Source organism: Plectropomus leopardus, chromosome 14, assembly GCF_008729295.1.
Source record: "Plectropomus leopardus isolate mb chromosome 14, YSFRI_Pleo_2.0, whole genome shotgun sequence".
Lineage (NCBI taxonomy): Eukaryota > Metazoa > Chordata > Actinopteri > Perciformes > Serranidae > Plectropomus > Plectropomus leopardus.
The window spans coordinates 16,884,655-16,909,950 of record NC_056476.1 but is presented as its reverse complement, the minus strand read 5'-3'; the positions used below and the strand labels follow the sequence as shown (position 1 = coordinate 16,909,950).

Here is a 25,296-nt window from a genome sequence, read left to right as displayed (position 1 = left end):
GTCTTTCTAAAAATAAAGAGAATTGTGTTTTTTTATGGTTTTGTGAAAATGTACCTTGCAGTGTGGCGCCCTCATCTGGTAGCTTTTGTGTCTAGTTTTTAGTAACAGTTTTGAGAATAGTACATTCAGTGGTCAATAAAGATATTTACAAATGAGAATGAGACATGTATAATAAAATGAGACAAGTATTGGCCCACAGGGGTTTACCTGATTAGTTACCATAGATTTGTTGTTTTAGCAACGTTATAATATGAAATATATATACATAGGTGTAGATATAGATATATTATATATATATATGTAGATATAGATATATAGAGAGATATAGATGTTTTATATGCATCTCAACATGACCATAGAAGTTTCAACATGGCGCCCTAGCAACCAGACGCTCCTGCCTGGATACACACTGATGACAAACACAGCTGAACTCAGATGGGCTACAGAGTTTGTCTTTGAGCAAAACTCCTCCGGTAATATGTAATTCGCCGTTGAAAACAGGGTTGATTTTGTCTGTGATGTAAGGTCGATTTTAGCACAATAATTTATGTTAATGCTGGTATTTATGATAAGCCGTTTACCTGACGTGAACTAACGTTAGCTGGGAAGTTAGCATGACTTCAGAAGCTAGTGAAGTTAGCATGATTGTATTGGCTCGCTAACCATAGTTATTTGTGACCATATTTAATCTCTTTGATTGGCATACCCTTTTCTTTAGTCTCCAAATCGACTGTTACTAGAATAAAGCAGTATATATGAATTATCAACTCCTTTAATTGCGTTATTACAACTGCATTACATTTCAAGACAAAAGTTATGATACAGAGTGAGAAACAAAAGCACCGTGGTGACGAGGAGGTGGTCAAAGAGCTGGTAAGTATGACATCCACAATTATTTGGCTAAAATGATGAATGGTACATAACTTTGTGTTCAATAACTTTACTCATTATAGCTTCTGAAAACTGAATTCATTATTTGTTTTGTGTGTGTTGAGTGTTCTCTATTTGTAGGTGATGTAGGGTGGTGGTGGTGGGTGTTGACTGGGTGTATGATTTATATGTGTATATATTGTGTATGTATTATATATATATATATATATATATATATATATATAAATGATAAATTTCACATAAAGCAGCAGCAGGATACCATAAAGACAGCAAAAGCTACAACAAAAAGGAACACCCAAGACAGAGCACAAGCCATGCAATGTAACAAGAAACAGCACAACGACAGTACAAAACAATAGCACTGCAACAACATAAAGCAAAATGAAGAAACAACATATAGCTTTCACGAGAAAGCAAGGACCCACACTAAGCTTAACGTGTAGACATCCAAATCTGTGTTTTAGGGCTCTAAGGATATTTGAAATAAATACATAATATGACTATTTAATGTTGAATGTGCCAAGGAAAAAGTCTTTGGCTACTGAAAGAAAAGCAGTAGGATAAAGCATAACTCGCTCCCCATTGCTGAAAATGTTATGTAAAGTGCCTCCCCTGTCTCACACAACCCCCTCTCAAGCAGTCTCTTAGCTGAAATTCTGCAATGTAATGGAATACAGCAGATAGCCACATCATTAGGTACCCCTGTGTTATCCAGCACAATACATTAAAATTGTCCTGCCATTAAGTTTAGACATGATTAGGACCAGAATTCTGTCAGTATAAATCAGTATAGTCACTCTTAAGACTCTTTGTCACACATGGCTCACTTTGACAATGAATACATTAGTGAAAATAAGCTGAACACTGCATTAGATTGTATAGATGTACCTAATAAAGTGGCCACTGTGTGTATATGCACTTGTGATATTTTCACTGCCTTTATTTTTCCATCCAAATGGTGATTCACGTGAATATTTTTTTCTCAACAGTGCTTGGCCAATGGAGTGTCCTATGAAAAAATTGCACAAGAAGGAAGCAATGTCAGCTCCCTGGAGATTTTTTTCTCTGGTTTTCCCCGCATGGTTGGGCTTTCCTTCTTCCCTAGGCTCTGTCAGCTCACCATAGTGGGCCAGAATATAAAACACATTGAGGGACTTGAGAGCTGTCCTCTGCTTCGGGAGCTCTGGGTTGTTCAGTGCCATCTGACTGTAAGTTCATTAAGCAGGTCAGATTTCTAAAAAATAATACTGGTAGTGCTGATTAAAAAGAGTCCACTATGATTCGAGGGGGGGGCAAGCAAAGCAAAACAGCATCCTGTATAGATGAATTATATTGTACATTACAATATAATGTGTCCCATCCTCTTATTTTACAGGGAATATCTGGACTACAGAATTGTTTACAACTGGAGAAACTCTACCTTTATGATAATCAAATCAGTGAAATAAAAAACTTGGAAGTGCTGATCAACGTGGAAGTCCTGTGGCTCAACAACAACTGCATCACTGAGATACAGGTTTGAACTGAAAATTATGAATTAATCTGACTGTCTGTTTGTATGTTTATCATCCAACATTCTACAATTTGTGACAACCTAGGAAATTTATTTTAGAATTTCTGTTGATTTGGCTCATCATAACGCCATTTTTGCACACTTTAGCATATCAGTATAATTAATGGCTGTGCATATGATGAAAGTAGCATGTGCTTATTGATGTGTGATTGTTTTTCTAAAGGGCTTGAACACGCTTCAAAACCTCAAAGAACTAAACCTTGCTGACAACAATATTGAAAAGATTGGTAGGTTTTTACATTCCCCTGTATTTTCTGGGCCAAATTTGATCGAGATTTAAATGAGCTGTGTGAAAAAGTAATAATTAAATAATTTTTAAATTCTTTTAAGGGCAAAGCCTTGATCTTAATGTCAGCCTTCAGAGTCTTAATCTGTCCGGGAACAAGATCAGCTTCTTTAAGGTAAGATTAAAAACAGAAATATTCTTTTGAAATGTCTTCTCTAAAAAGTTTTCCTACTTATTTGTAAGATCTTTTTAAAATCCTTGGTCTGAAAAGGGCTATTCCAAATTCTTGTGAAATGTCGGGGTCAGTTCAGATTTTCAATCAACTCTACAATGGGCCAACTGCACAAGACCTTCAATGAGGTACTGAGCTGCAATTTCAATTTGATGTCATTTGGGATTCAATGATATACATTCATGACGGCATCTTTTTAAAAAAAACTACTCTTAAAAGACCACTTAAGATTTTTGCGATATGTGGGTTCTTGTTAGTCAGGAACACATTTTACACATACTGTAGCAAACACACTCATTCACAGCATTTGTACTGAGTCATTGTCTTGTTCAAGGTAATTCTGTTAAAAACATTTTGTGGTTGTAGCTTTGATTGGATGATTAACACCTTAATCATATTCCTGCAATCCACCTTTTGTCCCAGCTCAGCTTGGCTTTAAGGAATGCAGCTGTTGTCATTCACTGCACATAGTGCCTAATATATTACAAAATGCAAGTGCTGTGAAATCAAAGAAAAAGCATTTGCTCCTTCATCACTACAATGTGAAATTTGTTTTTAGATGATGTACAGCGAGTTGAAAGCAGGAAAAAACAAAAATTTGATTTCCAAAGGAAGTGTGGGCTTATTAAAACATCTGTTTAATATATAAACTGTCAATAAGACATGTACACTAGTACTTTTAAATTGTGGCACATTTTTTAGATCTACAGTAACCAAGGGCATTTAATCACTCAGACAGCCAATGCACACTTTTATTTAGTTTTAACTGCTCTGAAAGTAGGCTGTGGTAGTTTAAAGGTAGAGAGCATTTTTTCCCCAAACAAATTAACCAAAGGGGCCCACTGAAATGTCAGCTGTCTCATCTCAGCAGCTGTACTGCTTCACATCTGCAGACTGCCTGTAATAATAAAATGTATTTTATTAGAGGTCGTGGAAAAGTTGTGGAAAAGTTTTGAAATTATGTTTAAGAAACCTGGGATCCTTGTTTTTTAGGGCTGAGCCTTAGAATTAAGAGAACCCCTATTAATGAACTAACCTGTATGTTTGGTTGTCGTTTTTGTTGTATTAGGAGCTGACCCTGCTTGCCCATTTACCCCATCTGAAAGAACTAGCACTGAAGGACCCCACGTCAACCCCAAACCCAGTGTGTCTGCTTTGTAACTACGCCACACATGTTCTTTACCACATGCCAGGCCTCCAGCGACTTGACACCTATGATGTCTCGAGCAAGCAAGTCAAGGAAGCAGCTGAGGTACTGAGAAGACCAGCAGGATCCCTGCATTAAACCAGCTGAGCTCACCTGAGTCTCTGGCTCTTGAGATGCTACAAATTCTCTTGAGTTATGTCAGTTGCTAATGATTTTATTTAAATCTTAATAACATGTCCTTTAGCTAGCTTTAGAAATATTAGAAAAATAATTACAAAAAACATTTTTAATGTTTTTTTAATAACATTTTTTTTTATTTGGTTGTTCCTCAGTGGAGTAACAATAAACAAATAATATGTAAAATAAGTCAAACATCTGAATCCAAGACATGATTACTGAATACATTTTTTTAAATTGCATGGCATATGCACACAAACACTCAAACTGTATACAGTCTCTGTCCAAAAAAAAGTAGGGCTGCACAATATGTGATAATGTTGAATAACATCATAAAGATATTATTTGTGGCAATCACATATTTGATGAATAATGTTATTTACCTAATGCAAAGAATTTCAAGTTACATAAGTTAGGTTTGTCAAAGTAATGCTGCGTAGGTAAGGTTTACATAAAACAAACATGATGATGACATACCTTAAAATAACAAACTGACAAATTGAACATTGAAGTGAAACCAGGCGGAACCAATGAAAAACAGAATGATCGTCACATTTTTAAATGCATTTTTTTCCTAATACTCCCTGAGTGCAAAATCTCAGTCTTTCCATTTTGTTCATCACGTGGTCAACATAGCGACGAAGTTAAAGATATGATATGCTGTGCAGCCCTCATAGTAATCATGTTATACTTTTGTGATTTGTTGCATCAGTGCCTTTCTTCTTCTTCTCTTCTTTTTTCTCCTTTTAGTCGACAGTTATGAAGAAAATGATGTACTACAACATGCGTGTACGGACTGCTCGCAGGAACCTTGCAGAGATCCGCCTCAGTCTGATGGAGAGAAAGAAAACTATGTTACAGTTACCTGAAGAATGCATCAGAACACTCAGTCACGCCATCAAAAATGTATGTACATTCCTCAACACATTCTTGAAGTTATTGCATGAGCTTTAACAAGAGAACTGTTGTTTAGCTGCGATTTCCAGCTTCAGGCTGCTGTTATTGTACAAAGTGCAAAGAGCTGTTGTCTTCATTTGGATACATGTTTAGCTGGAGCGTGAGCTGTCCAAGGTGCCGGCTAGATGCAAGAAGTCTGCCTGCCCTTTGGAGGACGGATCGACTCACCTGGTTGAAGCGGACAGAAGTGACTCAACGCTGGACGCCAGTCGCGATCCCGCCATGGAGCACAAAATACTCAGCAAGACTGAAGCACTGAGAGAGAGACTGGTGTTATGGACGAGGAGGCTGGATGAGTCTGTATATTTTAATAAGATACAAAGAGAATTTAAGTCTCATACTGTACAGTACATTTTCCTACTGTAACCCTTTGAAACCCAGAGCAACATCACCTTCTTTGTGCTGCTTTCAGATGCCTTTAAGATGTATTTATACCTTTCAAAAACATGAGGAAAAGGTAATGAGCAATAAATGTTTCACAAATTAGTAGATTTAAAAAAATATCTTTTTAAAAAAGTCTAGGGAAAAAAATAGGCAAAGGACAATATATTTGTAATTATCATAAATGCAGATTTAAAATTATGATAATTTTTAAAGCACTTTATCCAGGTCATTCCCATGCTTGTTTTTTGTATTATATGTGTTCAGATAATTTCTTGTACTTAAAACGAATTTCTTGCTAATTTTTTGGTCGTTTCTTCATTCATTGCTCATTGTCTTCCTCCCATGTTTGTGAAAGAAATCAAGCTAATCTGCTCAGGTTTCAAAGGGTTACAGTATCTGATTAAAGGAAGCGTTCTTATGTGGGAAAAAAATTGTTTTCCTTCATTTTTCTGCAGGATTGAATCCTGGTATGAACAGGATTTGATGCAAGCCACAAACATGATGGAATACACTATCCAGTTTCTGTTGATGGAACTAGAAAGTGTTGGAAATATCCGTTTGGAAGAGGGCTGCTCCACAGACCCTTGGTACGTACTTGGTATTATTAAATACAGTTACAACCATCACAGAGTTACAGAGGAAAAATCACAAGCATATTTCTCTTAACTCACAGTTTCTGTGTTATTTACTCAACAGGTTTACTTCCTGTTGCGATCTCCTGCATTCCCGCTTCTCTCATTCAGATTTCAAGGCTCACAGCGTCACCGGCATGAAGATCAATAGAGTTATCCGCATCCATAACAGCGCTTTGAGGCTTCGCTTTGAAGATAAACTTCACACCCTTCTAGGCAGTGAAGAGTCTGCCGTCTCCTCACAGTAAGTTAAGCTATACTGTAGGGAAATGTGATGATGATCAAGTTTTTATCAATTATTGTCAGACTTAAAAAAATGTGTTTATTCAGCAGTCTTAAAAGCATATTACATTTAATACAGATACAAAATGCAAATTAGAATAATGACAGTTTTCTGAAATGTTAAAAAGAGGCATTTATCAAAGTTAGTGAATTAATATAGGAAAGAAAGGATGCCCAAGTTATGTGAACTCGTTTAACAGATTGTCTGACTGTGTGCTAGATTTTTTACCTCCACTCCAGCGATGGCCATGGCCAGCGGCATTATGTTTTCCAGTTGTCCAAAATTCAAGCATCCCATTAGGGAAGCTCTTCAAATTTAGCAAAAAAGGTCCACTTGGGCTCAAGGATGAACTTTTTGGTCGTCATAGGTCAAAAGTTAAGGTCATTTTAATTTTGCACCTGTCTCATTCTTGTAAATGTAATATTTCACGAACACTTTAAGGGAATATTTTTTAAACTGGAAGTGCAACTTGACGTGGAGGCATACATCTGTGTGGCAGTAATTCTAACTATGTAGACAGAGGAGAAAAGAGAAAATTGCCAGGGTAGTTAGGACTTTTCCAATGTAGCAACATAAAATATTTGGCTATGAGGGTGAAATGTGACAAGGTCAGTGATAGGCATTTTAATCATACTATTGTCATCACTGTGACAATTACAGGATTATCCATTATTAGAATTTGAGTCTAATTTTAACTTTGTAAGCAGGAATTACAGACGTCGGCTGGAGCATTTGTTCTACATCGCTGACCCTGAAAAACATAGTGAGAAGGATGAAATTCTTTACGTCCTGGAGCAAGGCTTCAAAACATCCGAACAATATAAGGTGTGTACACTTCTGTCCACCTCCACACAGCACTCAGTCCCAAAACCCAAACTTCATTCCACTGAGCAACAAGGGAAAACTTTCAGATAGTAAATCATCAGTAGTCACTTTATGACTTTCCTTGTATCTTTTTGACACATTTTACTATCTCATCATCACTTAACCTTTATATAGTTTTTATTACTGTTATACAAACTGTCTACAGCACTGTATGTAGTCATTACTTCTCATTACACATTCATTTACTGCAGTTTTTTTTACATTGAGTTTATTAATTTGCGATTACTGCACACCATATATTTATTTTATATTATTTCATATATTTTATCCCTTGCACTATTTAATATCCAAGATTCTTTTTTTTCTTTACTTTCATGTTTGTTTCATTTGTTGTGTGTACATATTTAATGACTGTTGAAGGTAGATGAAATCTAAGATTTTCATTGTCAACAATTTCTTCTCGGTAATTGTTGACGTAACAATAAATAACTTGAACTTTAGGGAAAAGTTAAGTATGAAATTGTAAACTGTAAATAACTAAACATGAGTGTTATGCAATAGAGCAGGATCTGTAATTTCTCATCTTATTGTCACATAAACTCCATAATCATGCTGACTTTTACATTGTTGACTTTGGACTAGGCCTTAGAAGGAGAGGGTGCAATACCTTTATCCAACAGCCTGAGTGTGACTGAACAACCCAGGATTGAACACACACTGCACCGGGCCAGCCAAGGCGACTCCATGGAGAGTATGGACGCACTCCCCTTCAGGCACAGTGAGTTGCTCATAGTGTTATAATTCCCTTAGCTGTTAACCCCCCAAATCAGTAAAATACTAGTGTTCTTGTCTGTAGGTCAGATTATTGTTTCCAAAGTGTTTGTGGGCCACAGCATGCCTATCCGAGAGGGGGAGCCATTGGACAGAAGCAAATATCCCAGAGCCTACTCGGTGTATCGAAATGTGGACACCAAGCACAGAACTGCAATAAGTGAAGGTAGACGGTATAGCAAATGAAAACGATTATTTCTGTCAGTATTTGTAAAATGTGACTGTATCTCTGTGTGTTTTCCATTCAGAGAGGCCGCGCTCCACCAAAACACACACCGGTCCAGAGTGCAGTCCCAGACGAAGACAGTGGTTTGTGTTTGACCATGAACTCGTCCTGCCTGAGTACATCATTTATTTTCAATACATCACAGCGGTAATTAACTGAGTGGTTTTGTTATTGTGTTAATTATATTATATTAACTCAAGCGCTATACTTGAATACAAATTCAAGGTTCTTGTACTTTACCTAATGGTTTCCATTTAATGCAACTTTTCTGTACTACTACACGTCAGATGAAAATATTGGGCCTCATTCACCAATATCTTCACGTTTTTTCTTAAGTTTGAGTTTAAGAAAAATCATAAGAAAAGTCTAAATGAAAAAAAACTACATTACTTAACCACCCAACCTACAACCTCAGACTTTATGCATTATAGTGGCACAATAGCCAGGACTGAGGACAGAGACTAGCACCGTGGCGCTCTGCAGGGTGATGTGTGTTTTTGAAAGAAAGATAGAGGGTGAGAGAAGGTCGAAAGGGGGAACAAATTCACACAATGCTTCTGTAAGTTATCAATATATTATTTGGTATGTTGCTTTGTCACTTTTTGTCCCGTCCGCCCAAACAGGCTGCGATTTTTTCTAGTGTGATTAAAAACTAATTATTGAATGGCATGATTGCCATTAACATAACTGATGTGAATTGATGTGTCAGTGTAGTTTTTAGCTGAAAAGAACTTAATTCTTTTTGTAAAATGATTAAATATTTATTAAAAAGATATTATAAATGATAAGAAATGTTGCTGGAAATTAAATCATATATAATTAAAACTGTAGAATAGAAGAAAACGCGATAACCTATTATTTTTCACAAACATATCTGCACAAAATGTGCATGAGTGCTTTTCAGTGTGCGTAGATTCTATACTTACCTCAGAACAAATCCCAAATAAGTTAGGTCCTGTTCGAAGGGAATCTCATCTTACTGTAATATATACAGTATTGAAATTATAAGACTACAAATTTTTATTTTAGTGTTACTTTAGTCATTTTTAACACCCATTGCAAGTCAAAAATTATGTACCTCAGGGCAGTTCACCTGTCTTAAATCTGCTGATATTTTTTTTACAAGGATGAAGAACAACCACACAGCACGGGCAGAGACAACACTCAGTCCAACGATATCATCCGAGACAGGGAAGTCCTCAACATGGAGCCTGTGCTGAAGCCACAGCCCAAGTTGTTGAGCTTAGATGACAAAATTCTGCTTAATGTGGCCAGAGCCAATGTCCTCAGTCAAATCACTGTAGGTATTCTGGCTTTTTACATGACAACTTTAACTTTGATGACATTTAAAAAAAATCACAATAATCTTCAATGTATTGAACCTCCAGGTGCTGAACCTTCATGGCAACAGTCTGAGTAAAATAAAGGAGATTTCCCATCTCACAGCTTTGCGGCATCTTACCATCAGCTTCAATGAGTTCACACGCCTGGATGACATTTCTCACATGGTAAAATTGACGACAGAAAATATGTTTAATGTGGTTAAACTAATAGTAGGATGACACGTAATGGACAAAAGCATAAAGTGGAAACATTTAACACTGTCTCTTAACCACAGCCCAACCTTGAGTTTTTGGACGCTAGCCATAATCACATAGTGACCCTTGAAGGACTGAGGAGGTTGGGGCAGCTCAAACAGCTCGACCTGCGCTGGAACCAGCTGACTAAGGTCAGAGAGGATACGGCTGTTCTGAGAAAACACACACCTGCTCTACTGAGGCTTGACACCAGATACAACCCCTGGAGCAGGGTGCGTGCTGTCATCAAACAGAATTTAATTAAGCACGTTTTTTAAAGAACAATGAGGAGGTATACAGTGAAGCTGTATTTCTTTGTTTTTTTTAGCTTGAAGCCCTCAGAATTACCATATTGGGCCGTCTGACAACCCTCACACACCTGGATGATATGATGGTAGCAGAGGAGGAGGCTGCTCATGCTGTTCAGATGGCTGCTGGATCCAAAATTAACCAGGTTAAGACCTATATCGTAGGTTACTATTTTTTTTGTTTTTTTACTGTTGTTTTTTTAATTATTATTGAAATGTTGATTTATTGAGTAAAAATAGGTAACATGCTTCAGGGGCATCAGATGGCTCAGATGGTAGAGCGCGTGTTTCCTCATCGCAGTCATCCCTACTCTCTCTCATCCCCGTATCCTGTCATCTCTCCAGCTGTCCTATCAAATTTAAGGCTTTAAAAGACCAAAAAACAACTTAAAGTAAAAATTTGAATTTAAATAAATAAATAGGACGCAGAACAGTAGGTGAACGTCTACCTGTGTCTATCACTGTAATTTAATCAGACCTGTTGACACTCTGATCGCAGGCATCTCTTCAAGCTCACTCGCGTACCCACAGCGAGCGTCCCCGCAGTCTCAGCCTCCTGTCAACAGCCGAGCTCCTATGTCTTCTCAGTCCTACACCCTGGGGCCTCGAACAAGACTTGGAGCTAGACTGGACTGCACAGGTAAGCTACACGCTTATTGGTTTCTCCCTAAATTTTTGCTTTTTAAAGGTGAATTTGTAACGTTGTAAAGCGAGTGACCAGGCTGCATCATGTTGATACTCTGTCAATTGTATATTTGAATTGCAATACATGTTTGATAATCATTTCTACATTTCTCATGTTTGTGGCCCTAAATATTGACCAGATCACTGTCCTGAACCTGGATGGCCAGAGGATTTCCAAACTGATCAATCTGAATAAGCTGTTCAATCTCCGCTGGGCTTCCTTTAATAACAATGACATCTCTAAAGTGGAGGGTCTCGACAGCTGCTCGAAGCTGGAGGAGCTCTCACTCAACAACAACAGCATAAACACACTCAATGGTTGGTCACAACTTAACAAGGAAGTTGGAATCAGAGCATTAAAGGTGCATTGTGTAGAATTTAGTGGCATCTGTCTGTGATATTACAGACCTCCTCTACCATCTTGGATTCCATCAGGTATCAGTCTGACGGTGATTTATTGTTACATTCATTCATAATCTGCGTTCATTTGCTGATATCTCTTGATAGAGATTAATAGAAGATGGGTTCTTGTATTGCATTTCGGCCAATGCATTCCCCCTCTTTTGCTCTCACCACAGACTGTTTACCTGCTAAAGCCAACGCCCGCTTAAACATGATTTGTCAGTAGCACTCTGACTAAAGCCTGAAATACAAACAGATACCAGAACACTTCCAATACCAACATCTTGTCTTGTTGCCTTCATATTCTGCATACATCTGCAGATTTTTTTTATAGAGATTACCCCTTCTACTCACCACTTCCCTTTCCAAGTGTGTAGAGAACCATGGTGGCTTTTAGGTAATGTAAAAATGTACATCGCCCTTTCTAGAGTCAGTATTTGGTTTGTTTGTGCTGGACTGTCATAGAAACATGGCAGTGCAACATGGCAGACTCGATGGATGAGGACCTGCTCCCTATGTAGACATAAACGGCTCATTCTAAGGTAATAAAAACAAAACAATTCTTAGTTTAAGGTGATTTTATATTAAAGAAAACATGATTATGGATATTATATTCAGTTTCTGCCAAAAGATTCCCCTAAATCCTACACACTGGACCTATTGGATATATATAAAAAAATAGGTTGCTGCTTGTTCAAGTGTTAAACCTCAACTGATTATTATTTCTGTCTGTCTTTGCTCTTTGTCTCTTCAGGCCTGTCAAAATTGCATAGCCTCAATAAACTGAGTGTAGATGGGAATCAGCTGTCTAGTCTTGATGCCTCAGTCCTCGATCAGCTGCCCAACCTGTCCTTTATGTCTGTGGAGAACAACTGTATCAGTTCCCTGCACGGCATCCAGAGAGCCCGCTCCCTTCTCGAGCTCTACATCGGCAGCAACCAAATATCTACGTCGCGTGACATTTACTACCTGAAGGCAAGTGGGAGAGAAATAAGGACAGTATGGTTGTTAAATTTTCCCATCATTTCCCGTGCGTGTTGTATGAACTCGTATGCTCCTCTTTCCTTTCAGAGTTTGACAAACCTCATCATTCTGGATCTTCATGGGAATCCTCTAGTGGAGAAACTGGAAAACTATCGGATTTATGTGGTGTTCCACCTACCCTCCCTTAAAGCTCTGGATGGCATCGCAGTGGTATGTGCAAACAGTGACAGCCAGTCGAAACTTTTAGATATTGTAGTGATGATGACATTATTATATCCAGTGTTTTGAATTTGCTCTGTAGGAGATAACTGAATGTGAAAGTGCAAAAGATATGTTTGGAGGAAGACTAACCCCTGACATGGTAGCAGAGAAGCTGGGCCACTCAAACTACTCAGACATCACCTACCTCACCCTGCAGTCCTGCTCCATTAGGTAATGGTCCAGCTTTCAGACAGATAATAATGACAGACATCATAAAATGAGCATGATTATAGTGATTAATGCACTTTGAAAGGCACAGCTAATTAAATGGGTTTTTTCCCCCCCCACAGGATGGTTGATCTGTCTCCAGCCGACCTGTTCTGTAGCCTACGCAGTGTCAACTTAGACCACAACAACCTCACCTCTTTTTCAGGTCTCATTTACCTGCCCAACATCAAGGTACGGATAACAACTCAACTCTATTTATATGGCACCTATTATACAAACATGCAACCCAAAGTGCTTCACATAGCGAAACTAAAAAGACCCCCAAAAAATCAAGAATAAAATAAACAACAACAATAAAGTTTTGCAAAACTAGAAAATAATGACAATAAAACAAGAAAATATGAACAATCAATAAATGAAAGCCTATAGAATTATATTAAATAACTTCAACTACAGTTTATTTACAGTGCACATAACCCAGAGAGTCTCTGTACACTTTACAAGTCAGTACAAAAAACAACAGGAAAGAAAACACACACTACTACATGTAGAAGTACACAGACATAGCGATTTTAAAAACAGAGATCATACAATAAAACCATAACAGCATTGGGATATGTAGCCTACTTGCCATCAAGGTAAAACAGTCTGTGATTTAGGTTCCCAGCCAGTGAAAGTAGAAGAGATCATAATGAACAGGAAAAAAGTGTGTTTTTAATCCGGATTTAAACGTGTCAACAGAGCTTGGAAAAATATGAGGGGGACAGTCCATTTAGAGCCTTATAGGTAAGAAGGGGGGTATTATAGTTATGTGTAATGTTGCTGTTTTCTAAATATTGTACTTATAACATGTATTTGTTTTTATGTAATCTGTAGCTTTTATTACCAGGTCACTTTGCCATGTTCCTTCTGGCAGGGGGACTGCCAATGTAAATTAGCCTTTTGGCTGCAATTGGGTGCATTTATGTTTTATTTTTGAAATGTTTATTAATGTGCATTGTCCCTCTATAACAAATAAAGGTAAATAAAAAATAAAATAAAATTTAAAAAATCTGTATTATAAAAAGAATTTCAAATGAACAAATAACAAATTGTGAAGAACTATGACGGCAGCATTCGGGAAAATTGCAGACTTTTTGCTGCTGTCTTAAATAGGCCAGAGAAAAGTGCATTACAGTAGCTTATTCTAGATGTTATTAAAGGCATGTATGAAGATTTCAGCGTCTGATTTTGATAAAATCAGACGCTTTGATAAAATGGCGCATATTTGAATGTCAAAAAATGACTTAAAAAGCACCTGAGCCATGGGCAAATCAGTAACTTTTATTGTCTTCTTGACAGGCTCTGTGTCTGAACTACAACCACATTGAGTCCATCCTGCCCAGACAGAAGACTGCTCTGACAAACAGACAGATCCTGTACAGCAAAGTCCACTCCAGTGGCTACGGCCAACAGAGCCCATCCAAGGGCAAAGGGTAACACTGTTCTTATTCCAGCAGTTCATGTATTTTTATATTTTATAATATTGCAAAATGTGAAGTACAACCTTCAACTGAATGTGCAGACTGTAACCATTAGGGGGCAGCACTGACCATCAGATGTAAGAACTGACTCTTGACAGTTGAGTCATATTTTTGTCATTTGTTGCCCTCATAAATCTAGTGGTAAACACATTTTTAAGAATCATTCAGTCAACCTTTGTTTAAATATTTAGGATTCATTAAAGGAGAGCCCTAATTTTCAATGATGTTGAGAGCACAGACAAAAACAATGAAAGAACAAACAACAACAAAAACAACAGGCCGAACACTACTAAAATCAGTTACATTCTATAGCAGAGTAATCATAGCTTTAAACGGGCACATTAACTATTTTGTTTGAGTTTGAATGTACGTTGTAAGATGTTCCAGATAGGTGCAGCACAAAAACTATAAGCAGCTTTTCCAAACAGTATTTGTCAGGGGAACACTGAGCATTAAGCAACCACTTGAACATGTAGAATAATCACTTTGTGACCAGTTTCATAAACCTGAGAGTTGCTGTTTTTACGTTCCTCACTGGACTAAGTACAGGAGTACACTGGTGGCTGAAGATGTTGTAATTTGATTAACAAAATATTTAAATCTTTATATAATCTTTAGGAATCTTTAAATGTGGCGCACACAGGCCCGAAGTACACGCACAAACAGGGCCTAAACACATGCAATACATGCAGAAATGTCGCAGGAAGGGCACTGCTCATGGACAGGTACCCTCAACAGTTCGATGTCCTGTCCAGGAGCACATACTGCCACCTCTCTAGCTACCGGTCCACTTTCGTACTTTGTCCATTCGGGAACTTGAAACAGCAAAGCTCCGGTTCCCAAGTCCCCATGCACTCAGCAACTGTCATGTTCAAGTAAAATAAAAAAATTGAACTGCATTTGAAATTTGAGCCCCCATTTTTCCAAGTTCAGTGTAAACAAGAGGTACAGCTAATGCTAAACTGTCTGGTAACAAGGCAGTTTTTGCAGTAGAGCCTTACAAATAACAAACAACAGTGATCCCTTCCTTTTTGCTTAAGAGGAGAGTCACGCCTCTTTATATTAAATGCCCTGGTGTGGTAGAAATGTATACCACCTGTGATGAGTGTGTGTGTGATCAGTATATTGTGGGAATAATGATATGATCTTGCAGTCACATTTTCTTTTTTATAGAAAGCAGCGCATGAGCAATGCTGTAACAGGACAAGGTTTTGTTTGCCCTGGCTGTGATTGCCTTTAGGTGGTCTGCGTCTGTGAGGTCTGACCAGTTCAATGAGGCAGCGGGAGGGAGAAAGAGATGTTCATTTAACCACAGAGGTTGTAAACTGTCATTCTGTGACTTTGTTTAAGGGAAACTGGGCCTGCTGGCAGCCTGGAGCCACTGATGGGCAGCCTGGAGGTGCTGCATTTGAGTCACAATGGCATCTCGAATATGGCCAATCTGCAGCTCAGCAGGCTCACCAATCTTAAAGCACTCTTCCTCCAAGGTATGTATGGTTGTCGTGCCACCCCTCCCTCACAAAGCCCATCCAAAGTGCAGTGTATAGAGACTGTGAAAAGGCAAGCACTGAGAGCAAAGTCTCCCATAGACTGTGGGCCAGGTGGGAGATGAGACCTGAAGAAAAGAACTACTGACTTTCTTTTCAGATGCTTTTGATTGCTTTTGATTGAGATTTGCTTTGTCAGGGTGATTTGTCCCACAAAGCCGATGTTACTTGTCTATTCTTCCTTTTTTGCTTGAAACCTTTCGAAGATGTCTCTGTAATTTCAGCGCCTCTTACACCAGGGGCACCCAGCAAATACCCAACAAATGTTTATGTTGCCTTTAAACGCTGCCTTTTGTTATTATCTCCGTCAGGCCTAAGCCTGGAGGGATCACGGTTGTGTGTGTGTATATGTGTATGTGTGTGTATCTATCTGTCTTCTGCCAATCTCAAAAACTACTAATAATCCTCATATTTTGTGTGCACATTTATGACTGTTTGTTCAAGGATCTCTCCTGGTGATGGAGATTCATAATTGTTTAAAAAAACTGTTTTATTGACCGTTTTATACCTTTATTAAGTGCTGACTCCTCACTCCTCTCAGCAGGCCGGTATGACCTGTTTTTATTTTTTATCAAGTGTTGAACTCAGATGTGTTCCTCCATTGAAAAGTGTTTCCCTCCTGTTCATGTGTAGCTCCCCCTCGATGGGAGGGGGTTTAGGGCTAGTATGCCTGAGTCTTTAAGGGTTTGGGTACGGTTTAGAAAGTGGGGAAACACATATTGTCTAAGAAAGAGATTTTCACATCAGAAATCAGCTTGTCATAAAGCAACAGGCATCTCGTCTTTTACCGGCACTATTTTAGCATTTGTGGTGGCTCAAAAACTGGCATCCATAGAAATTTTGGCCTTATCATCTGCAGAATACTTCCATACCTGATATCTTATGATCCACTGAAGTTAGGTACATTGTGAGATCTTTTTTTGTCCTGTTTTTGCTATGCTCACTGCCATCTTGTAGCCATTCCTGTAGCCTGCAAACAAAGTTAATACCACTCAAAGTCCACTTAATGCCAAGGCTGCATTAAAAATAGATGAGGAGTGTATTTTTCTTAGCTTCTCTGAGCTTCTGAAACGCATCTGCTGGTATTACAAGAATTGTCTGGAGTGGCCACAATCAGCCTGGTCACAGATCTGTTCTCATTTGAGTGCATTATCCTAGTATTGTTTAGGGTGTTTAATTTACTCCTTTGTTTTCGTTACAGAAATATTAGACAGTTTTTAAATCTTCATAGTGTTTATGAGTTTTTTTCTCCCCTTAGGTAATGAGATCAGCCAGGTGGAAGGATTGGAGGGTCTTCACCAGCTCAGAGAGCTTGTGTTAGACAGGAACCGGATCAAAACTCTGGCTGAAAACTCTTTTGCAGCCCAGAACGTCCTGCTAGAGCTGCACCTAGCAGAGAACCGGATCCGGGAGCTCAACCATCTCGATCCTTTAATTGAGCTCCGCAAGCTCTTTCTCGGCATGAACAAGCTGCAGGTATTCTCCACCAGCAGCGGCGGTCTCCTCACACGCTGGATGTTTTTAATGTTGACATTCAGATTTTTAATATAGCCACATATTCAAATTTTCATTGAAACTGCCTTAATGACACACACCGCAGTGAATTTTTAAGGTGACCATCAAGGTCACAGTAAGCTTTTATGCAGTTTTTGATTTATCACCAAATTTTACTGATTGGTTCATATTGAAAAAATTTGTCAGATGTTTAAGAATGTATTTTATTCAGCTTGTAGCAGAATTACTTTTCCCTGCATTTGCAAAGTAAGACATGAAGTATAGTAATCATGAGTCGTTACCACCCCACTGTGGCATGCGAGGGGTAGCATTATGGAGAATCAAGTTTGATTGAAGGTCAGGGCTGTGTGTATGAAGACAGAGGGGAACAATCAGGACAACGTGTAATCAGCTTCTCAGTCTGCATCTGCTTCTCACCCACAGAAAGTGATTTGCACTTTTGTTGCCAGTTCCTTTCACATCCTTAATATTTCCATGCATTCAATTAAGACATAATATACAGCAATCATCGCAGCACAGCAGTTCTCACAGTGGGGGCGTCTTTGAATCGCAGCCAAGTACAAACATAAACCTGGGAATGAGAGAAAACACGCCCATGCCCTGTTGCGTGCCCAAACTCTCTCATGAGATTAATGAGAGCTCACATATGTAATCTCTCCCATCAGCTGCTTCCATCCTCCCTACACCAAAATTATGAAAGGTTCAGCTCTGATGCATGTTATCAACACAGTAGGTGACAAACAGCAGGAATGAAAAGTGAAATGAGGGTTTGGTGAAAGAGAATTTAATATAATCTTTGTTTCTTTTCTTTTTGTGCAGGACATCACAGAGCTTGACAAACTAGAAGTCCTTCCATCACTGACAGAGCTCTCTGTTGTTGGCAATCCTGTAAGTGTTTGTGCACTAAACACTATTAGGTTATATTAAAAAATATTATCCAAGTTTGTTTTCTATTATGAGCTTTGCCTGGGTTTATGAATCTACTAGCTGTCAGTCACAGGACACTTTGAACTCTTTAACTCACAAAGAAATGCTCAAAAGCTCGCTAATGGGCTCAATTTCTCACTTGCACAATCCAAAACACTATCCCAGTGTAACTCTATGGCCCCAAATTAAGCGATTACATGATGGGCCATCTGCTGTGCCTCAAACTGGTCGGCATCAGAGACAAATCCGTTGACCAAATGGCAGGGCGCTATTGGCCCGGTTACATCACCCATCTGGAGCTCATGGATCAGGCCTGAGCAGAGTCTGCAGCCCAGGGCGGCCCTATCGTCCACAGGGCAATGCTCAGCTGTGGTAGCCACTATACTGCTGGACCCCCTCCCCCTTCTCTTCCCATAGGGGGGTTAATCCTGCCAGGGGGTAGAGGCCAACAGCCACCCTGGAGACAATACCTCCTGCTGTTGATAACATGAGATTGCTACCTCGCCCATGTTCCCTCGCCGGAGTCTGTCTTCTGTTCTTAACTGGACATCCAGTGACACGCACTTTGCAACAGTGTCCTATAGGAACATTAAAGGAGTGGTTCAAACTTAGTAAAGTGGAGATATATTAGGTACTCATCCAAAGTCTGTGTTTATCTACAGTAGTTGGCAATCAGCACCAGTTTGGAGAAGCAGACAGAAGAAGGAGTTCCTGGTCTGCAGCTGCCTCGATCTGTTAGTTTGTTTGTGATATTGTGTGGTTTGGGTGTTTTAAAGGGTTAGTATCAATTCACCAAAGTCAGACAGTGACACAAAAAACCCAAACTATCGTTTTAAAGTTGTGTGACTGGATAGGCTGAATTTGTGCCCTCAGCTGGGAGCTATCTGCTGCACTCAGCTGGGTCACTGGAGTAGCTGCTGGGAACATGATAACAACATTGGGACCCACAGTGCATCATATTTATCCCAGATGTCTCAGGGCAGGCTTCATTGATGGTCCACAGCTAGAACTGCTGTGTAATTTATTACAAGGTTGTTTTATTGAACAGGTTCTTTTTCTTTCTTCCAGGTGGCCAAAAATTCTCTCCACAGACCAGCAATGGTGCTCCGTCTGTCCCAGTTACAGGTCCTGGATGGAGTGATGGTCACCCTGGAAGAAAGGACCAGGGCTGAACTCCTCAGTGCTGATCCATCAGTAAGAGCTGCACAAGACATGCACGCACAGACACACTCATACACATACAGTATGTACACATACATACAGGGTTGTGGTCCTCATTAAGGACGCAAAGATATTTGTAGTATTTCAGTATGCCTCTGTTCTGTCCCCTAGTGTTTCACTGGTTTAAATTAGACTACTTTAAGGATAACAGAGCAATACATAAATTAAAGCTGCAGAATTGATCACCCATAATGTTATTGTTGCTGTCATACCCATTTTCCAACAACACGGAACGGGTTCCATTCCCTTTCTCACACCTAATTTTAAACTGCTCAGAGCATTTCGAACAAATGTAAATTAACTTGGAACATAAGCATTTGGTTTTCAGCTGGTACCAAAAACTTTTCTTTTTTTCTTTTTATTTTAACCTGAAGTGTGAATCATGACTTATTCAGAGGGTGTGTCATTTTCTTAGGATTGGAAAGAGGGGATTGAGAAGGAAACAATAAAGTCAAGTAATAAATTGTCAGGGAAAAAAAGAGCATGCATTGGCCCATGCTTGTTTTTTGGATAAAACAGGGGTCCCATGGATCCTTAAAAAGTCTTAAAGGCATTTCATTTATTAATAAAAAAATAAGGCCTTTAAAAGTCTTAAAAATGCTAAGACATTTTAGGCATGGTTTGATTAATTGTTTTTCTTTTTCTGATGTTGCATTGTAACATCTCAAAATAATTGCTAGTATCTATTTTTTTCAAATAATTTAGAAAATGATTTTTGCATTAACATCATGTGGAACAGGAGAGTGAAACCAACAACCCTTATATTCTGTTTCCAGCTGGGATTCTCACAGCATAGCTAACAACGCTACAAGGCATTGCAAACAATGCCCAGTGTACTATATGCAAAACATATTTTTGAAATTTGGCCTGATGGGAATAAAGACAGTGGAATCCAACATGTAAAGGAAGAAACTCAAAATCGCCAAGAGAACCAGCCAACAAATAGCAGATATTTCCCAGTTCTGTTCAGTTAAGGTCTGCCCTCATTCCTGCCATGAAACAAAAAAATTCAGAAAATCAATTGCAAGTAACTGATCAGGTCAGTTTTTTTTTTTTTGGTTATTGTAAAATTGCTCTTAAATTAAAAAGTCTTAAATCAGACTTGCCCTCACTTGTAGGAACCCTGATGAAAAGAAATCTGCGATGACAGAACAAAACCTTGCAAGTCATCAACGTGATCTACCATTTTGCTCCTACAGTTTACTTCTGTTTTGCCACACCCTCCATCAGTGACATATCCTCAGTTACAGTAATTCCTTTCAAAAGTGGTGAAAATGTAAGGTGGCTCTCTAGATAGTACCATGGTTCCAGCAATCCTTAACACAACTGGTTCAAGAATCTGAGCTAATTTTGTGAAAAATGGGTAACAGTGAAGAGAGTGCTTTTAAACACAATTTACATCTCAAGGCTGGCACATAAAAGTTGTGCTCGGGAGAGCGCTGAAGTCAGTTTATGACATATTTGTAAGGTTAGCTTTAAGGTTAGTGTGTAGGAAAGAGATCTTTCATTCCATCACTCTCACTGTACTTCCCTTTTTGTGTGAGCTACATATGAATAAAGACTTAATCTCAGTTAAAAGCTCATAATGGGCCTTATCAGGTAAGATGTAGTCCAACTGAAAGAATCAAAATGTCAACAACCAAACCACAGCCACCAAAAAAAGGGAAAAGCCTGGATCAAACTCTTTCAGTCTGACTGATTTGATGTTCATGTAATGAGAGACCAGGGCAGTAATTCTCCTGCAGCTCTGAATTAAAAGCAGCCTAAGCCTGCTGGCATCATCCTGCTGATTAGATGAAATGTGACCGGCCGATAATGCACCAGTGGATTTACCCCCTATTAGCCAGGTCAACACGACCCCCTCTGCTTGTTAATCGTAGATGTGGAAATGACAGAGCAGAGATCCTGAGTTTCCTCATTAAAAAACACAAACTCAAACCTCCCCCTATTGGCTCTAATGACTGCCATCTCGGTTGTCACTGTCAATTTATGCCTACGCCTCTGCTTTTGTTTGAATTTAAACGTTGATGAGTAGTAATTACTATTCCCTTATAAGATGCTTCTATATGTGGAACAACAAGCAATATAATCATCAAACCACTGCCAAGTGTGTAGGTGGAGAGGACACACTGCAGTGACAGCAGTCGCAGCAGAGAAAAGCTAAATGGTTTCAGGATTTGGATGCAAATATCAGGGGGTCAAAGACATTGAGTTGGCCCTGGAGTCACACATTATCTACATATCTGCTTTTTTAAAAACATAATTCTTTCCTGGAGTATCATTTCTGACTTATTTATACTCCCTTTTGAATATTTCTCTTAAAGCCATGCACCCAGTACCCTGGAGCTTCTCTTCCCACAACTGAAATAAACCTACCTGGGCTGCTGCCCCTCATGCCTCGAAACACCCCTCTAAGAGGAATGACTATAAGTGGAGGGCTGCAGAACTTTGTGCATGGGCACGATATCCTACCGAGTCACGTGGACGAGGCCCAAACTCATTACACATACAAGCGTGAGTGTGACATTTCTCCTCTTGAAGATCATACATTTCTTGATGAATATGATAAATAACAAGCTTCTTTAAGTTCTAAAACACCCATAATGAATGAGTTTTTGGAATAACCACATACCAGAAAACTGTGAGGTACTTATCTATAGACAGTCCAAACTATCCCTTTAATAAACAATTTTCTGGTATATGATTATACCAGAAGGTCAATCCTTATGACTGTATTAGATTTTAAAGAACAAAATATTCTTTAGCAACCTAAAAAAAATGAATTAGCGTGTATAGGTACTCTTTATTTATTTTTTTTTCACTGCATCAGGCAGTTAGTTTGTTTGTGTTATTGTGTGACTTTGGTGAGTCCAAATGAACCCTTTAAACAACGTATTTTCATAGAACGGTTCCTATTGTTCCTTTGGTTCTGCACATGCATCTCTTAGGGAAAGTCTCAGTGAAAGTTTGGTATTTTAGGACCAATCCACCACTCCAGTCTGACGTATTACCACTCAATTTTGGTGCATTCATTTTTCGAGGCAGCAGTAGAACAACAGTTACCTTTGCTCAGTGAGCCAAAAGTGACTGTCTGGTGACTTTGAAAAGAGCATAGATAACCCCCTTGGCCAAGAAAAATACTTATAAAAACTACTTCACTCCAACTGCCATAAACACCTTAAACAAAAGGTTTAATATATTTATTTTGTCTGAATTATTTTATCAGGTATTTATTCTGTGTTATTTTTAGGAACACATAAAGTATGTTTATTGTCCGAGTTTATTTTACAGTATATGTGGAGCCACGTCTAAGACGATTTTCTGACACGATAAACAAAACGTTTTCTGAATTTGAATCTGAATAACAGCTTTAGTTACACGTCAGAAAGGGCTGTCTGCCTGCAAGGTAAAACTGTGAAAATATCCTACATACAGGTATTTACACAGATGACTAAAATATGTTTTACTGCTGCTCTCGGCTGAAAATCTGAACTATCCCTCAGAATAACATTCCCTATTCCGTCTCTCTAAGCCTCACCTGTGTATTAATTCCCATTACAGACAAGAAGCACAAGCATGGTAATGCTGTTCGTAATGGCCAAGCTGACATTACGTTTAGAAACATCCGAAGAACAGGAGGCAACCTTTCAACCACAGGTCTCCTTCATGATGGGAACAGAGTCATCATCACGTACCCCAGCCAGGAGCAAGACAACAGGTTGGCACATCGAAAATTAAAAGGGAAAAGAGAGATCTGTTTAAAAGATAACACATCACACCTTGACTTTTTCCTCGTACTCGTTATTTTCCAGATTTCCTAATGGTGGCAAACCTCCATCCATGTAGCAGCCAGAGGAGGTGGAGCATGAAGATGAAACAAAGGTGAACGCATGTGACAGCCATGACTGTGGTGTGGTCATATATCAGTATTTCAGGACATCATATCTTAACCCTTGAACATCTGGATCTGCATATGTTTTCTTGTGCTGCATTCACACACCTTTCACATTTAAACCTTTGAAACCTGTGAAAATTGGTTTGAAAACAAGCTCATGAGCAACTAAGCATGCATTTCCTACAAAGAAAATTTGACAAAAATTGACCTGGAAATTGGCTGGGGAGGGGTGTATCAAAACACAAGTTCAAAATGCCCTGAAAATTAAATCCATAACTCTTATGATTATATATTTAAAAGTCTGTCAGATATATTTTTAGCACTCTTTTAGGTCCATTTTCTCCTTAGGTCCATTTAGGTTTTTGTTTTTTACTGTACTTTTAAGTTGCTTGTTGCCTTGTTTTAATAGAAATCAAACCAATTTGCTCAGATTTTAATGGGTTAATGGTGGAGTTTTTAAGTTTAAGTGTGCCTTAATGTATATGAGCATCTGCATATTTACATATTTATCAAGGAAGAATTCAGACCATAGGACAGTTTCGGTGCATTTAGTTTTTTGACATGGCAATGAATAACTTTCTTTAATTTTTTAAAGGTTCCTTTTTTTGCTGTTTATGTATCATTAAATCAGCTTTTCCACTCTTTGAATTTTTAAACTAAAACATGTTTGGGGTTTAGGAAAATTAGGCTACTTGAAGGTTGCATGCAGTGCATCTCTTTCACATGCATTCATAATGACTGTGACCTTATTTTTTTATCCACATATGTGGATCACTAACCATGGTAATCTGGGGATGAGAGGTTTTGGTGTCATTTCTACTGCGATCCCATCCTTGGCCCCAAACAAGTGGAAAAAAAAAAAAAACACCCACAGATGTAAGGGCGTGTGAGGCTGGCATGCTGCTTCTGCGGGGTCAAATGCATCCCCAACAAGTGGATAATCCAGCTTTAGCACACCTCTCTGTGGACAGTAATCTGCAGTCACTCAGATAAAGATGTAATCTTGAATGAGGTCCAAATGGATTTTCAGAGATTGTCAGTTTCATCATGTTAGCCTCTTTTCCAAAAGCTCACCACAGTTTCGACTAATAGGCAAATCTCGTGTGTTGTAACTGGAAACGGCATTTCAGTGACTTGATGTTTATGCTGTTAGTTCTGCTGAACATGAGATTATAATCCTTCCTGTCTTCCTGTCAATTTAGTCGAGTAGTTCTGTAGTTAACAAAAACACCAGTCTGAGCCTTAAACATAGAGGATACAGCCTGTATTATGTGATCTAAAACCTTTTTCATTCTGGGAACTCTAAACTGATCATTGTATAATGAAAACCTACATGTGAAAATATATATGCTTCATTTACATGGAATCAGCAAAACAGATTCTCAGTTTTCAGTAAACCCTTAACATTAATATTACACTTAAATGAATTATATGATGGGGACTCTAATTGATCGTGGCACTAAATTCTATTAATGTGCAGTCCCCCCTTAGCTTCACCTCCTCAGTAGATTTGATTAAACCGGACATAGGAGGAGCTAAACCATACATAATGTTATAAACTAGGAAGACATTTTTGTATTTATACTGGGTTATATTTATACTGTAACCCACTGGTTCCCAACTGGTCAAACAACGGGGTCCATATTTCTTCTTAGTCAGTAGTTCAAAATTCACACATCAGATAAATCCATCTATTTCATAAAATGTAAACAACATGTTGGCTTAGGACACAAAAAAAATGAAACATTTTGGCAGAGAGTAAGAAGGAGAAATGGCACTCCAAATAAAAGCTCTGTATCAGAAATTTACTGTGCTTTAAAATGAAATGTTTTTTTACGAACTTGACACATTCGTGAGTTACTTGCAGTCAATTCAGAAAGGCCCCACGACCTACTTTCGA

At 38.6% G+C, this 25,296-nt stretch overlaps 1 protein-coding gene across 1 annotated transcript; it reads left to right on the top strand.

Annotated features, from left to right (window-relative positions):
• The first annotated feature begins 816 nt into the window (after positions 1-816).
• On the top strand, positions 817-23,383 carry lrrc9 (leucine rich repeat containing 9). The gene is made up of 32 exons (XM_042501376.1): positions 817-873; positions 1,881-2,099; positions 2,267-2,407; positions 2,628-2,691; positions 2,795-2,865; positions 3,992-4,174; positions 4,997-5,152; positions 5,297-5,499; positions 6,043-6,174; positions 6,284-6,463; positions 7,210-7,327; positions 7,970-8,105; positions 8,184-8,324; positions 8,407-8,531; positions 9,511-9,684; positions 9,773-9,892; positions 10,003-10,194; positions 10,290-10,415; positions 10,769-10,909; positions 11,094-11,271; positions 12,110-12,330; positions 12,427-12,549; positions 12,641-12,771; positions 12,891-12,999; positions 14,110-14,243; positions 15,642-15,778; positions 17,097-17,314; positions 18,173-18,241; positions 19,349-19,474; positions 21,826-22,015; positions 23,063-23,219; positions 23,314-23,383. The coding sequence occupies exons 1-32, from the start codon at positions 817-819 to the stop codon at positions 23,345-23,347; spliced, it is 4,506 nt and encodes a 1,501-aa protein (XP_042357310.1). The 3' UTR covers positions 23,348-23,383.
• Positions 23,384-25,296: the final 1,913 nt, after the last annotated feature.

Bases quoted from the DNA above. Each gene is read 5' to 3' on its own strand.
- lrrc9 (XM_042501376.1), top strand. From the start codon at position 817: ATGATACAGAGTGAGAAACAAAAGCACCGTGGTGACGAGGAGGTGGTC. The intron at 2,866-3,991 runs GTAAGATTAAAA...TTGTTGTATTAG, and splicing joins ACAAGATCAGCTTCTTTAAG to GAGCTGACCCTGCTTGCCCA. The intron at 14,244-15,641 runs GTAACACTGTTC...ACTTTGTTTAAG, and splicing joins AGCCCATCCAAGGGCAAAGG to GGAAACTGGGCCTGCTGGCA.